General features: G+C 38.1%; 1 protein-coding gene across 2 annotated transcripts in view; it reads right to left on the bottom strand.

Moving 5' to 3' along the window:
- Positions 1 to 8,654, bottom strand: part of LOC135216931 (uncharacterized) — a 427,667-nt gene extending 419,013 nt beyond the window's left edge. For both annotated transcript variants that reach the window (XM_064252477.1, XM_064252478.1), the window contains exon 1: positions 8,303 to 8,654. In XM_064252477.1, the coding sequence (XP_064108547.1) occupies positions 8,303 to 8,351 (49 nt within the window). In that variant the 5' untranslated portion in view covers positions 8,352 to 8,654. The remainder of the gene's footprint in view (positions 1 to 8,302) is intronic.
- Between the last annotated feature and the right edge of the window lie 4,845 nt (positions 8,655 to 13,499).

Raw genomic sequence — 13,499 nt, 5'->3', positions numbered from 1 at the left:
CTTCTTCGTTTACTTCTCCCTCGATGCGGCACTTGGAGCAATGAGCTCATCTTAAAAAAAATGAGAAGAAATCGTGGAATACAAAGCTGGAATTGGACCCAATGCCAACCGCTGGGTCCTATGAGGTCATTCAGAGCTGAATGCGAAACTGACAGTAAGAACGTTTGGAAGGTATAACATGAGAAAGTATATCTTAGCCAGACCACTGAACTGATTAACAGGTCTCCTAGGGTTGGCCCGAAGGATTAGATATTTTTACGTGGGTAGGAACCAATTGGTTACCTAGCAACGGCACCTACAGCTTACTGTGGGATCCGAACCACATTATATCGAGAAATTAATTCCCAATCACCAGAAATAAATTCCTCTGATTCCAGGTTGGCAGAGCGTGGAATGGAACTCGCGGCGAATCGAACTCGCGACTACCAAATCGGTAGGCAAGCATACAAACCACTCGTCCAACGAGGAACTTATAGCAGGAGAAAAATCTCGCAGTTGCACTATGAATCAATTGTTAAGAGAGGGTGGAGAGCCTGATGGAAGAAAAGAGAATATGAACGGAAGTGGAGAATATGAGAGATTGCAGCTAGGGGCCGAAGGGAAGATGCCAATAACCTTATGTAATGCCTACAGTGCACCACGTGAGGTGCAATAAACTTCTCTGACGATTTTGACCAGTCAAGTCTACCGCACAGTGACATCACCTTGATCAGGGCAATCACAGCAGAGCTATGCAAGTCCAGGTCTTGTCCTTATGTGCATTAATACGAATGACACATAATCAAAGATGAAATATCAAGCAAATTCACTGTTTCTCTATCTTCTGGAACTCGAATATTTGCCAAGACTTTCGTCTTTTTCCAGATCTATTCCCAAGACGATATACTTAAAGATTACCAATAAGTTGAAGTCGATGCTTGAAGCGATACGCCGATAATCAATAAGCATTTTGTTTAATTCAGTCTGGAATGTTGAAATTCACTCACTCCATTCTCAACTTTATTGAGGGGTATGATCCTTCACTTTCTACCATGAAAATTGATCATTTTTTTGCAATGGAGTCATTCGAAGATTATGTAATATATCCATTATACATTTCACATATCAATATTTAACTGTCGAACGCAGTAATTCGAAGATTATGTAATATATTCATTATAAATTTCACATATCAATATGTAGCTGGAGAACGTAACAGAATTTGCAAAGTCCCAAAAGAAAACACCGAGTTTAAGGTAGCATTAAAGATTGCAATTTATTATCATAATTACGCTAACTAGTCTTAGTATTTATTTTTTCCCAAAAAGGACAGATAATTTCGTAACTCGTAAATAGACGCATGAAAATAAGTAAATGAATAACCTGCAGTATCAAGAAATATGGAATAAAATACTAACAGTCATTATTGCGAGTGACAACTCGGGTCTCTCCAGGCTTGGATGAAATATTTACTCCGTTAAATGCTATTTTTGTACCGATACCTTCGAGGAGTTGCGTCACCACTGCAGCACCTTGAGTCTCTCTCTATGTGCAAGGGATAAAATTACTATAGTAGATTCACATCAACCGTGCATTTGATGTCTAGGCCAGTCCCTTACGACGCTCCTGATTGGCTGTTGATAAGCCAATCACAGGGCTGGGAGCCATCAGTCTCGCTCTAGGATGGATACTTTTGATAGAATTATCCCTCAGGAGAGGTGGAACATACATCCTGCATATGTCAACTAGACATCAAAAGCACGGTTGATGTGAATCTACTATAGTAAGTTTAGGATGAAAATTAGGTAAACTTATTCAAGCAAGTGTGAATTCTGTCCAGGTACAATAGTCTACATCTGCATTTACCGTATTACGATGACATTATTTTCTATATTAAAACACACAACACAATATATATATATATATATATATATATATATATATATATATATATATATATATATATATATATAACATAATATTTATAGTATATATATATATATATATATATATATATATATATATATACACAACACACACACCATATATATATATATATATATATCTTATATATATATATATATATCTATATATATATCGAATATATATATATATATATTGTGTATCTTCCCACTCAGTAAGAACCCAAAACTTCCCTCTTGACATACGCGAGTGTGCGTGTATGCTTTGTTTGTTTGTATGGTTTTTCTACGTTGCATGGAACCAGTGGTTATTCAGCAACGGGACCAACGGCTTTACGCGACTTCTGAACCACGTCGAGAGTGAACTTCTACCACCAGAAATACATATCTCTCACACCTCAATGGAATGCCCGAGAATCGAACTCACGGCTACTGAGGTGACACGCCACTAACACCATACCGACCACGCCACTGAGGAGCTTGTGCGTGTATGGTCTCAGGCGAAGATGAGTACCATTTTTTCTGGTTAATGTTTAGATAACACATGAACTCCCTTTCTACGAGGATGTGGAATAAGGTGAACACCGACACCCTAAACACAAGAGCCTCAAATCTGGTATTTATAATGCTGTTAGTCACAGATTTTGGGAGATATATAGAGTATGGGTTGAACGAGCAAAGGACTGTAAAGATTTAGGCCAGAGGCAGAGCTATTACGAAAAGTGGGTATAAAGGTGGTTTTTTGAAAAGTGTAACAGGAGGAACGCCTTGCGGTTGCACTGTGAAACAACTGTTAGGAGAGGGTGGAGAGTAAGATAGAAGAAAGAGAATATGAACGGAGGTATAGTAAAAAGAATGAAACGGGTTGCAGCTAGGGGCCGAAGGGACGCTGCTAAGAATCAAGTAGTGCATACAGTGCACTGCATGAGGTCTACTGACGGCTCTAACCGCCCCCCTTACGGAGGAAAGAGAATATGAACGGAGGTATAGTAAAAAGGAATGAAAAGGGTGGCACCTAGTGTCCAAAGGGACGCTGCTAAGAATCTAAGTAGTGCATACAGTGCACCGCAGGATGTGCACAGATGGCACTACCCCCTCCCCCACGGGAATAGAGTATGGGTGATATATCTATGTAAACATACAAGTGCTTGTGTATCTATGCTTGTTAATAGCGAAATCACATTACACAAATGGATGATTAATAACACTTATTCGATGTACCAAAATGAGAATAAAATCGAAATTGAAAGCAAGGCAGAAATGTGGTATTTAAGAACAAAAGAAAATAGGACCGTATAATACTATAGCACACTGCCCATTTAGCTGGTATGTGGCACGCAACGGCTGTGCAGTAATTACTTCAGGGTCTGAGTTCATGGGAATACTAAATAGGCTATTCGGACGCTTCTGCATAAATTTACTGTTAATCTATATAGATTGTATGAGTTGAGTGGGTTGGTGTCCTAGGTACACACACTCAAATATATTATATACATACACACAATCTATATGTGTGTATATATGTATATATGTATATATATATATATATATATATATATATATATATATATATATATATATATATATATATGTTACGCAAAATGTAGATAATTGCCAAATGTGTACATTTTGCAATTAATTTTGCCTATTGTGTACAATTTGCAGCGCTTGGTGCCTGCAAATTGTACAGAATAGGCAAAATTAATTGCAAAATGTACACAGTTGGCAATTATTCACATTTTGCGTAACATATATATATATTATATATATATATATATATATATATATATATATATATATATATTGTTTGAGCATCTCCCAAAAGAATGATATAGTTGATAGATTTTACGTCGGAAACCAAATGTTTAGTATGATCGCTTACTTGGTCCTCAAAATTCATATGAGAGAAACTAGTGTTTGGTACATTTGCCCACAAGACCTTTATGTTCTATTTAAAGCAAAGGTTTATTATGATAATGTAAGAAAACGAGAGCTTAAAATATGAGGGAGATTCGCTCGTTGAAAGCAAGAAGTTAGATTCGTTCTCGTAATCAGCTTCATTTTGCAAATAAGATTTTCTCTGTGTGGTTAAATTTAACAAGCACACATACACACATATATACACACATGTGTATATATACATATATAACTGGAAAAAATGTCTTGTTACAACAGATTTACATCTAATAAAAGGAGCCCATAAAAACGCCAAAATATAAAAAGTCTAAGTAGTACTAGAATTCAGAGACTGAAGAAATACCAGCCTCTGAAATATAGTACTTACTCTCTATATTTTGGCGTTTTTTATGGGCTCCTTTTATTAGATATATATGTTTATGCACATTATATACTTACATACATGCATACGTATAAATCTAATGTTTCCCCTCCACTCTCAAGTTTCCGTTGAGGTTAACAGAAGTCTGCGAAATATAAAGCTGTAAAATAAACTATAACCTTTATGGCGATTAGAGAGGGCATCCTTCAACAAAGATATGCATACATAGTCTGTATATAATGTGCATATATACATAAACATGTATACATGAGGAAAAATATGAAGTATTCGTGAATATATATCAATGTAAACATACATGGGTGTCTGTGCTGTGGGTGAATGTTTGTAAAAATTACAATGTCATTAAAAAATTTTTTTTCAAATGTTTGATTAATAACACTTATTCGATGCAAAGGTGAAAAAATGCGTAATACATATTATATATATACTATATAATATATTATATTTATATATATATATATATATATATATATATATATATATTATATACTGTATATTTCATATATATATATATATATATATATCTTATATATATATATTATATATATATACATAAATATATATCATACTGACAGCCTAGAAAATTTTACCAATCCCGAAACATTAACCGAGGAACGACACACGGAAGAAAAAACCAGACTTGCAAAATGAAGCTCATTTCGAGAACGAATTTAATTTCGTGCATTCAACAAGTGAATCTCCCTCACATTTCAAATTCACATTTTTTTCAGTATTAACTTGTTAAACCTTCGTTGCATTAAAACATAAAAGGTCTTGTGGGGCAAGTGTACCTAACACACATTTCTCTCGTAAGATTTTTGAGGACAGAGCGAGCGGCTATCTTCCCACATTTGGTCTCTGGGGTGAAGTGTATCAACATTATCTTCCCTTTGGTAGATGTTTCAAGCGACGAAATTCGCCAGTGCTCGCCCCCCCCCCCCCCCGACCCCCCCCCCCCCAACCCCCAGAATAATTTTCAAAACATCCCTGTCTTCTTATTATAAACCACAAAACGTCATATATAAAGTCAGTCTCTCATTTTAGTGAACTGGTCGCCACCAAATATTCCCGTTTCTTTAGATTTCGAAGAGGAACTTAGTTTTGATTTTAATTTGAACATGAAATTTAGGCTGTCACACACCAAGCACTGGAGCCCTTTCAGTACTTACGACAATGCCAAGAGGGAGTTAAAGAGGTTGGGAAGTAAGCTTGAAGAAGGGGTACGCGTATGGAGGTAAAGTAAAAGGCTAAAACGTTGATGCAAGCTATGGTGCCGAGGGGAAAGCTACAAAACCTTTAGTAATGCCTGCAGTATACCACGTGAGGGACACTGATGACACTAAGCCCCTACTGGGGTCACTTTGCCTTGAGCATGATTAAGTGAATGTGATCACTGTTTTCTCATCTTTAATCTTTATCAGGCATCTGGACTGTGCATTGATCACTACTAATTAATGATCAAAAGGATTAAAAGGAAAAGGACTCATAGTAGTTGATTCCACGTAGCTTATCAGCAAATCAGAATTACCCGTTTATTGTTAAGGTTGAAATAGAGCAGAGTCTTTCCACTGAAAGGTAATTTACAACCATCTGGCCATCACCGACTTCCAGCATCATGAATACTTTTGAAAAGAATGCAAAACACCCTACCCTTTTAAGTCACATATCAGGTTCCATCACCAACCACTACACCTGACACTGTCTCCATTTGAAATAAGCCACCAGTCATCCGCAACCTATACGTAAAGGTTTTATTTTTTTTCTGGTGTTACCTCGGGGCAAAACAGAGCTACCTGATTCCCTCTCCGCGGTCATTAGCGTATAATAGGACTCCTGTCTCCTTCTTTAGCACAGTCTCTGGGATAAATTGGATCAACAGTTTCCTATCGCGGCACGGCCATCGAGACATAATGGTCCTTCAATATTGAATCTTTTTCGTCGTTGGTATTTGTCACTTCCTTGAAAACAGGGTCACGATTACTTTCTTGAAAACAGGGTCACGATTACTTTCTTGAAAACAGGGTCACGATTACTTTCTTGAAAACAGGGTTACGATTACTTTCTTGAAAACAGGGTCACGATTACTTTCTTGAAAACAGGGTCACGATTACTTTCTTGAAAACAGGGTTACGATTACTTTCTTGAAAACATGGTCACGATTACTTTCTTGAAAACAGGGTCATGATTACTTTCTTGAAAACAGGGTCACAATTACTTTCTTGAAAACATGGTCACGATTACTTTCTTGAAAACAGGGTCATGATTAATTCTCTGAAAACAGGGTCACAATTATTTTCTTGAAAACAGGGTCACAATTGGTTTCTTGAAAACAGGGTCACAATTATTTTCTTGAAAACAGGGTCACAATTACTTCTCTGAAAACAGGGTCACAATTACTTCCCTGAAAACAGGGTCACAATTACTTCCCTGAAAACAGGGTCACAATTGGTTTCTTGAAAACAGGGTCACAATTACTTTCTTGAAAACAGGGTCACAATTACTTCTCTGAAAACAGGGTCACAATTATTTTTTTGAAAACAGGGTCACAATTGGTTTCTTGAAAACAGGGTCACGGTTACTTTCTTGAAAACAGGGTCACAATTACTTTCTAGAAAACAGGGTCACAATTACTCCCTTGAAAACAGGGTAAGGATTAACTTCCTTGAAAATAGGGTCAAGATTAATTCCTTGAAAACAGGGTCACAATTACTTCTCTGAAAACAGGGTCAAAATTATTTTCTTGAAAACAGGGTCCCAATTGGTTTCTTAAAAACAGGGTCACAATTACTTTCTTGAAAACAAGGTCACGATATCTTTCTTGAAAACAGGGTCACAATTACTTTCTAGAAAACAGGGTCACAATTACTCCCTTGAAAACAGGGTCAGGATTACTTCCTTGAAAACAGGGTCACAATTACGTACTTTCTTGAAAACAGGGTCAGGTTTACTTTCTTGAAAAAGGGGTCTTGTTTACTTTCATGAAAACAGGGTTCACAATCACTTCCTTGAAAACAGGGTCACAATATACCTATCTTTCATATCTCGGTGTTCGGAGCGCTTGGGCGTATTGTGGCGTTACTAATAATATGCATTTATCAACAGTGAACGTAAGATATCTAAATTTCAAAGTAGGGAAAGTTAACTGTCATTTTAAGACTAGCACCATTTAATTCCTCTTTCTGTTTACAGCGTATGGGAAACTTCCTTGAATGCTGCTGTTATTCAACAGGTTCGTAGAATTAAAAACAAAAGATAAAAAAACTCGGGCGAAGAAAGCGGGAGAGAATCCAGAACCGGATTGACGACTTACCAAGAAAAAAAAATTAAACCAGGAAAACGAAACGGGTAATTTTCCCTTTTCGTACGGATATGCAAAACAACGAGAAGCTCGCGTCAACCACAGTAGTGCCATATCCATTACGAACTCAAATCGTTTAGCTGAAATTTAGTACCACATGGAGGGCCTATAATTTCGCGAGGTGGTTCTTGCGACACTTAAGAAATTCGCGGGAAACTTTTACATTTATGTCCCGAAGCTCCAAGGAATCACTAAAATATTGGCGTTACCAGCGAAGTCTGAATACCGGTCTGCTTAAGCTGTGGATCAATGGAACACCCGAAGCCAGTTCCAGTTGAATTCCAGGCACCATAAATGCCATGCCCTACAAAAAGCATATAACTTCCAGGTTCTGCGAACGTTGCATTTCTTACGATGTCCTCACGCCATTCATAAAACTACCAATTCTGTTTTTAATCCTTGTTTATACCACTGAAGAGAGGTAAATCTGTTAAGAGTACTTATATATAAGTACTTATATATAAGGCTAATTTTTTCCCGTACGGTTATATTAGCTAAAATAACTTACGTCCGAGGGTTTAACACATTTTTTTAAAATTCACCAACGAATACTAAATTACTAAACATGAAATTACGATTCGCAAAAGTACCGTCGAATCGTAATAAAACAATGAACAAATGAACAACTACACCGCTCCAACCACCACATATGGACAATTCATTACGTCCCTAGCGTAAAATCCATTAACGTATACGCTTGACCATTTTTTTGAAACGACAACAAAGACGTTATTTCAGACTTACCTGTTACGCAAAGAATGCCCAGGAATCCGACGAGATTTCGCCACCGCATCTCTCCTGGTGATGATACACTTCTACTGTTTCAACTTTTAAAATAAGGGTAATATATCTCTATCCACGGCTAGATTGTTACTTGCCCCTTTAAGAAAACAAAAAAGTTAAGCGTAAAGATTATATACTTCCACCCCAGTTTTTACAACCAAACGATCAGAGGCGAAGGGAGGCAATAAATAGTAAACCACTACCGGAGTACGAGCTACGACTGAGGGCGACCAGAGAGCTCTCGTTTTGCCTTTTAGTCAGCCGCCTCCCTCTCTTCTTCACGAGTGCTAGATAGCGACTGGCGTATGTGTGAATGCTTAGGCGAGTCTCAGACTCGACCAGTAATCCTCCACCTCTTCCTCCTCCCCCTCGCACCTATACATTCACCCTCCTCCCTCCCCCATCCCCCTACCGGACAGAAGGAGGTGACACGGAGGTCCCAGAGTTCCAGACTGCTATCATATCAGTAAGTACTCAGAAGGTAACGAGACTGAGAGGTCTTTGTTCCGCTAGTCCAGCGAGTGACGGAATCGGCGTATTCACCCACAGAAATATATTGCCCTGAAACCAGTTCATTATATATTCAAACATTAACTAAAGCGATGGCGCATATGAGGTCATTAGCAGTAAGGTGGTTTGAAATGTGTGACGGTAGGAAAATCTTGCAGTTGCTCCGTGAAACAGGTCAGGATGGTGGAAAGGCATATGGGAAAAAGGGATAATGAACGAGGGTAGGCTACAGTAAATGGAACGAGAGGGGTTGCGGCTAGGGGCCGAAGGAACGCTGCAAAGACCCTCAAGTAATGCTTACGTGCACTGGCGGTACTTTTTCAGGATACCGGGTTAAGTTCAGCATCCTTCTCACCCCTCATTAATGTTTTTGTTATACAAATCATCTCCTCAGGCGTCACTTTAAGTGGTCTTATCCCGGATGGTAACCAGATAATTGGCAATCTCAAGATTTCGGAATTACCATAGCGTCTGGTTTTACTCGAGAACGCTTTCACCTACTGATTTAATTTGTTATAATTCTTATTAATCATATGGATTGCTTTATATTGTTACTATGTATATTCTTTTTTATTTGGCTGTACGTATTTCTACCATGTTCATCATCTGTTTTCCGGTCCCTATAACTTCCTACATATGAAATAAATATCGCATACTCTAATTGTCATTTTTCCCCCTAACGCATATACAGTTTATATAAACCACGATTTCCCCTCAATTTACTTTCCATGCTTCCCTTCATATCAAGAACGTTCATGCTACTTTGCATTCCTCTTTATTTGCTTCTTGACTTTCTTCTTCAACCGTTCCTTTTTTCTCCTGTTCAACTTTTCCTGGTAACTTTTTTCATGTCTGTTAACTTCGAAGTTACGTTCTTTCCTACAGTAGCCGAGTTCCCTCTTTCTTTTATACCCTGATAGAGTCATTTCCTAAACTATTTCATACTCTCTCTCCAAGAAACGCACCTGTAATCGCTAACGAGATAAACCCAGGTAAAATATTCTTCTTGATCTGAGATTCCTAGGGTATCAACAATATTAAAACATGACTGTACCTCTCTCATACACAGACACTCACACTGTAAGCAAAACCGGACCTTTACCATACGAACATGAGTAAAATTAGCAGGAACACAGACCTCATTCTCCTACTGACTTGACATTGATCAAACAACAGCCGCTCAAAACCCTGTCCAAAGAGCCACTGGCATTCACGATGCAAACATAACCACATCTTTTCCATACGAACACAAGGAAAATTATTAGCAGGAACAGAGACCTCGTTCCCTCACTTGACCTCACATTCATCAAACAAGAACCCCTAAAATCTCTGTCCAAAGAAGGATTGTTCAGAGGTGATACCCGAATCAGATGTGACTGAGGGGTGCGGGCGCGTGTTATAATTAATTGATTCTGATGAGTGGCAGAGATTGGGATGAACGATCAGCTGAGCTCGGTATGGAACGTTGGCAAGGGAATGTAAAGCAGGAGAGATATCATTGTAAAACTTTTCAAGAGATATCATATCAATATGGAGACGTATCTACCTGACTTTGAGGAGAATATCATCGAAAGGTTAATCTGGGCCAAACGAGACGATTCAGCTCTTTCGTGATATTTATATATTTGGGACGATCCTAGGTCTTGCAAAAATAGATCAAATAAAAAAAATGGATTAAGGGTCAAAAGCTTCGGGATGGAATGACCATGGAATTTAGGCCAAATGCCAAGCGCTGCAACCTATGAGGTCATTCAGTGCTTAAAGGGAAAGGAAATTGAGAGTAAAAAGGCTTCGAAGGTGTGATAGGAGGAAAACTTCGCAGTTGCACTATGAAACAAGTGTTGAGTGAGGGTGGAATATAAGATGGAAGGAAGCTGAATACGAACGGAGGTACAGTAAAAGGAACGAAAGAGATGGGACGTTGCAAAGAAACTTAAATGAGTAATGCCTACAGCGCACCGTGTGATGTGCACTGATGGCATTAATACCCTCCGACCCAAACCCCCTACCATGGTTTATTGTATTTGGTTTCACCAGCAAATGGATGGGTGATCTTTAGTAAATACCTACTATAACTATGCAACAGATATTATGAATCCTGATTGAATGGCAATGGGTTAACAATGAAGCCAGGAACATGAGTGAGAAAGTGAAATGGAGGTCAAAGTATGAACAGAGAATATTAGCTGCAAAGTTAACAAGTAAAATATGGGCAGAAGTTTCTTCGGTGCAATCGAGTTTTCTGTACAGCCGCTACAGCATATAATCAAGGGCACCGAAAATAGAGCTATCTTTCGGTGGTCTCGATATAATGCTGAGCCTCGGCCCATGATACTCTAACCACGGCCCCTTGGTGGCCAGTTCGTTTATCGTTGCCAGAAGCACGATTATGACTAACTTAAACCCTAAATAACATGAAAAATACTAAGGCTAGAGGACTGCAATTTGGTTTGTTTGATGATTGGAAGGTGGTAATCAACATACCAATTTGCGGCGCTTTAGCCTCAGTAGTTTTTAAGATCTGAGGGTGGACGGAAAAAGTTTGGAAAGCGGAAAGTGTGGTAAAAAAAAAAAAAAGTGCGGACGGCCAGACAAAGCCGGCACAATAGTTTTCTTTTTACAGAAAACTAAAAACAAAAGATTTCCTGCAGGAAAACTTTTTGTTTTTCCTTTAACTATGCAACCCGTAGCCACTATTCAGACTTCTACCTCTTATTTCACTTTCTCACTCCAGGTTCCAGGCGTTATTGTAACCCACTGCCACTCAGGCAGAATTTCCAAGCCCGAATTCTTGGCTTCACAATCCAGCTTCGTCACAATATCAGCAAAATGATACAGTTACTTTAAAATGTAACGACGAACGCCGGTCTCTCCTTGAAACGCTGCCAGAGAGAATATAAAGACTCCTTATTCAGTGAGCGCAGAAAATTAAGATTAGCAGAGATTTGTCAACACTTATTCAGACTGAATTCGTTGCGCGAACAAAAAAATAATAATTTTTTTTAATTATTCATTTTTTTCCTGCGGGGAATGAATCTAACAATTACGCAAAGGAAACTTGCAAATGAATGTCTTTTCTCGTCGGAGAATTTTACCGGGATTGAGATTCGTTCATTACGTAAAAAAAAAGAAGAAGAAAACTTGGAACAAGAACTTATTAGACGAGAAAACTGGACGCGGAACAAAATAACCAAAACGGGGACGTATTCAAGACGAGGATGTCATTAAAATAGTGAGGACTGAGATTCCTGGTAAGAATATTGATTACCCTGATTACGGGACGGCCCTGAAGTTTTCCAATTTTCTCTTATTATCAACCCTCAACACTGGTAAGAAAAAGCCAGTAACCTTCTTATGATGACGAACTTGTCCGCAGTTGAGGATAATGAACTTTCATAACGAACTGAACAGGAATAGAAGATTTACCTCAAAAGGCCAAGCGCTGGGACCTCACGAGGTCATTCAGCTCCGAAAGGGAAGTTGAGAGTAGAAAGGTCTGACAGGTATAACAGGAGGAAGTAAGATCGAAGAAATAGAATATAAACGGAGATACAGCAAAAGGAATGAAGCGGGTTGCAGCTAGGGGCCGGAGGGACGAGGCACAGAACCCTAAGTAATGCATACAGTGCAACGCATGAGGTGCACTGATGGCGCTATTCCCCATCTCCCGCCCACGGGGACATAACGAACTGAAAATATTCGTGGGTAAAACAAATCTATTCATAAAAACGAAATACCTGGACTCGCTTTGCAAAGAATCCAGATACCCGGTTCTATAGGAGAGTTTGTGGGTCATTGAAGATAACGGTGCATCATGCCCAAGGGGGTATGGGTGACCAAGGGGGTATGGTCGAGAGAGATAAAAACGCATAAGTGATGCTTGTTAAGTAACCCAGGATACTGAGATTGTAATACTTTTCAAGACAATTATTTCGTTCAATCGTTACTGCTAATGTACTGCGAGCAGTATGGTTCTTTAATTATTGAACTAAACTCATTTGCTGTTGTTAGAGAGAGAGAGAGAGAGAGAGAATTTTGTACAGTGTATGATGAATATTAAAATTGTTATATTGTTTGCTTTAAACTCGACTATGAAATAAAAATCTAAGTTAGCTGAAAAAAAAGCGCTGTATCGTGTATCATTAAAATACGTGACGTAATTAAATAAATTCAAAGATCCTTTGTTAAAAAGTGGCTTTTATCAAAGATATATACAAGATAAAAGCGCGTAAATCAAGTATCTTGCAAATTAGTTGCCTTCCTCTACGTCAATAATAGGAGCAGAGGAGCATCGAGTAGGTACTTGTTACTCGATTACTTACGAGAGTGGTCATCCATCTAAATTTCCTCGGTTGAGAGAGAGAATCTAGCATCTAATTATGTCCCTCATCATCTAATCGTCCAAGATATATATTTCGCCTGCAGTGGTTCCAAAGCTAAAATAAATACCACCTAACTTTTATTGATATGTACAGAATAATAATAATAATAATAATAATAATGAATAATAATAATAATAATAATAATATAATAATAATAATAATAAATATAATAATATAATAATAATAATAATAATAAAACACCCATAGATGAGACGGGATACAAATACCTGGTAATAATGGAAGGAGGGGATATAAAACACCAAGAG

This window comes from Macrobrachium nipponense, chromosome 6 (genome assembly GCF_015104395.2).
Source record: "Macrobrachium nipponense isolate FS-2020 chromosome 6, ASM1510439v2, whole genome shotgun sequence".
NCBI lineage: Eukaryota > Metazoa > Arthropoda > Malacostraca > Decapoda > Palaemonidae > Macrobrachium > Macrobrachium nipponense.
The sequence above is the reverse complement of the archived record's forward strand: the minus strand, read 5'-3'. Positions and strand labels throughout refer to the sequence as shown.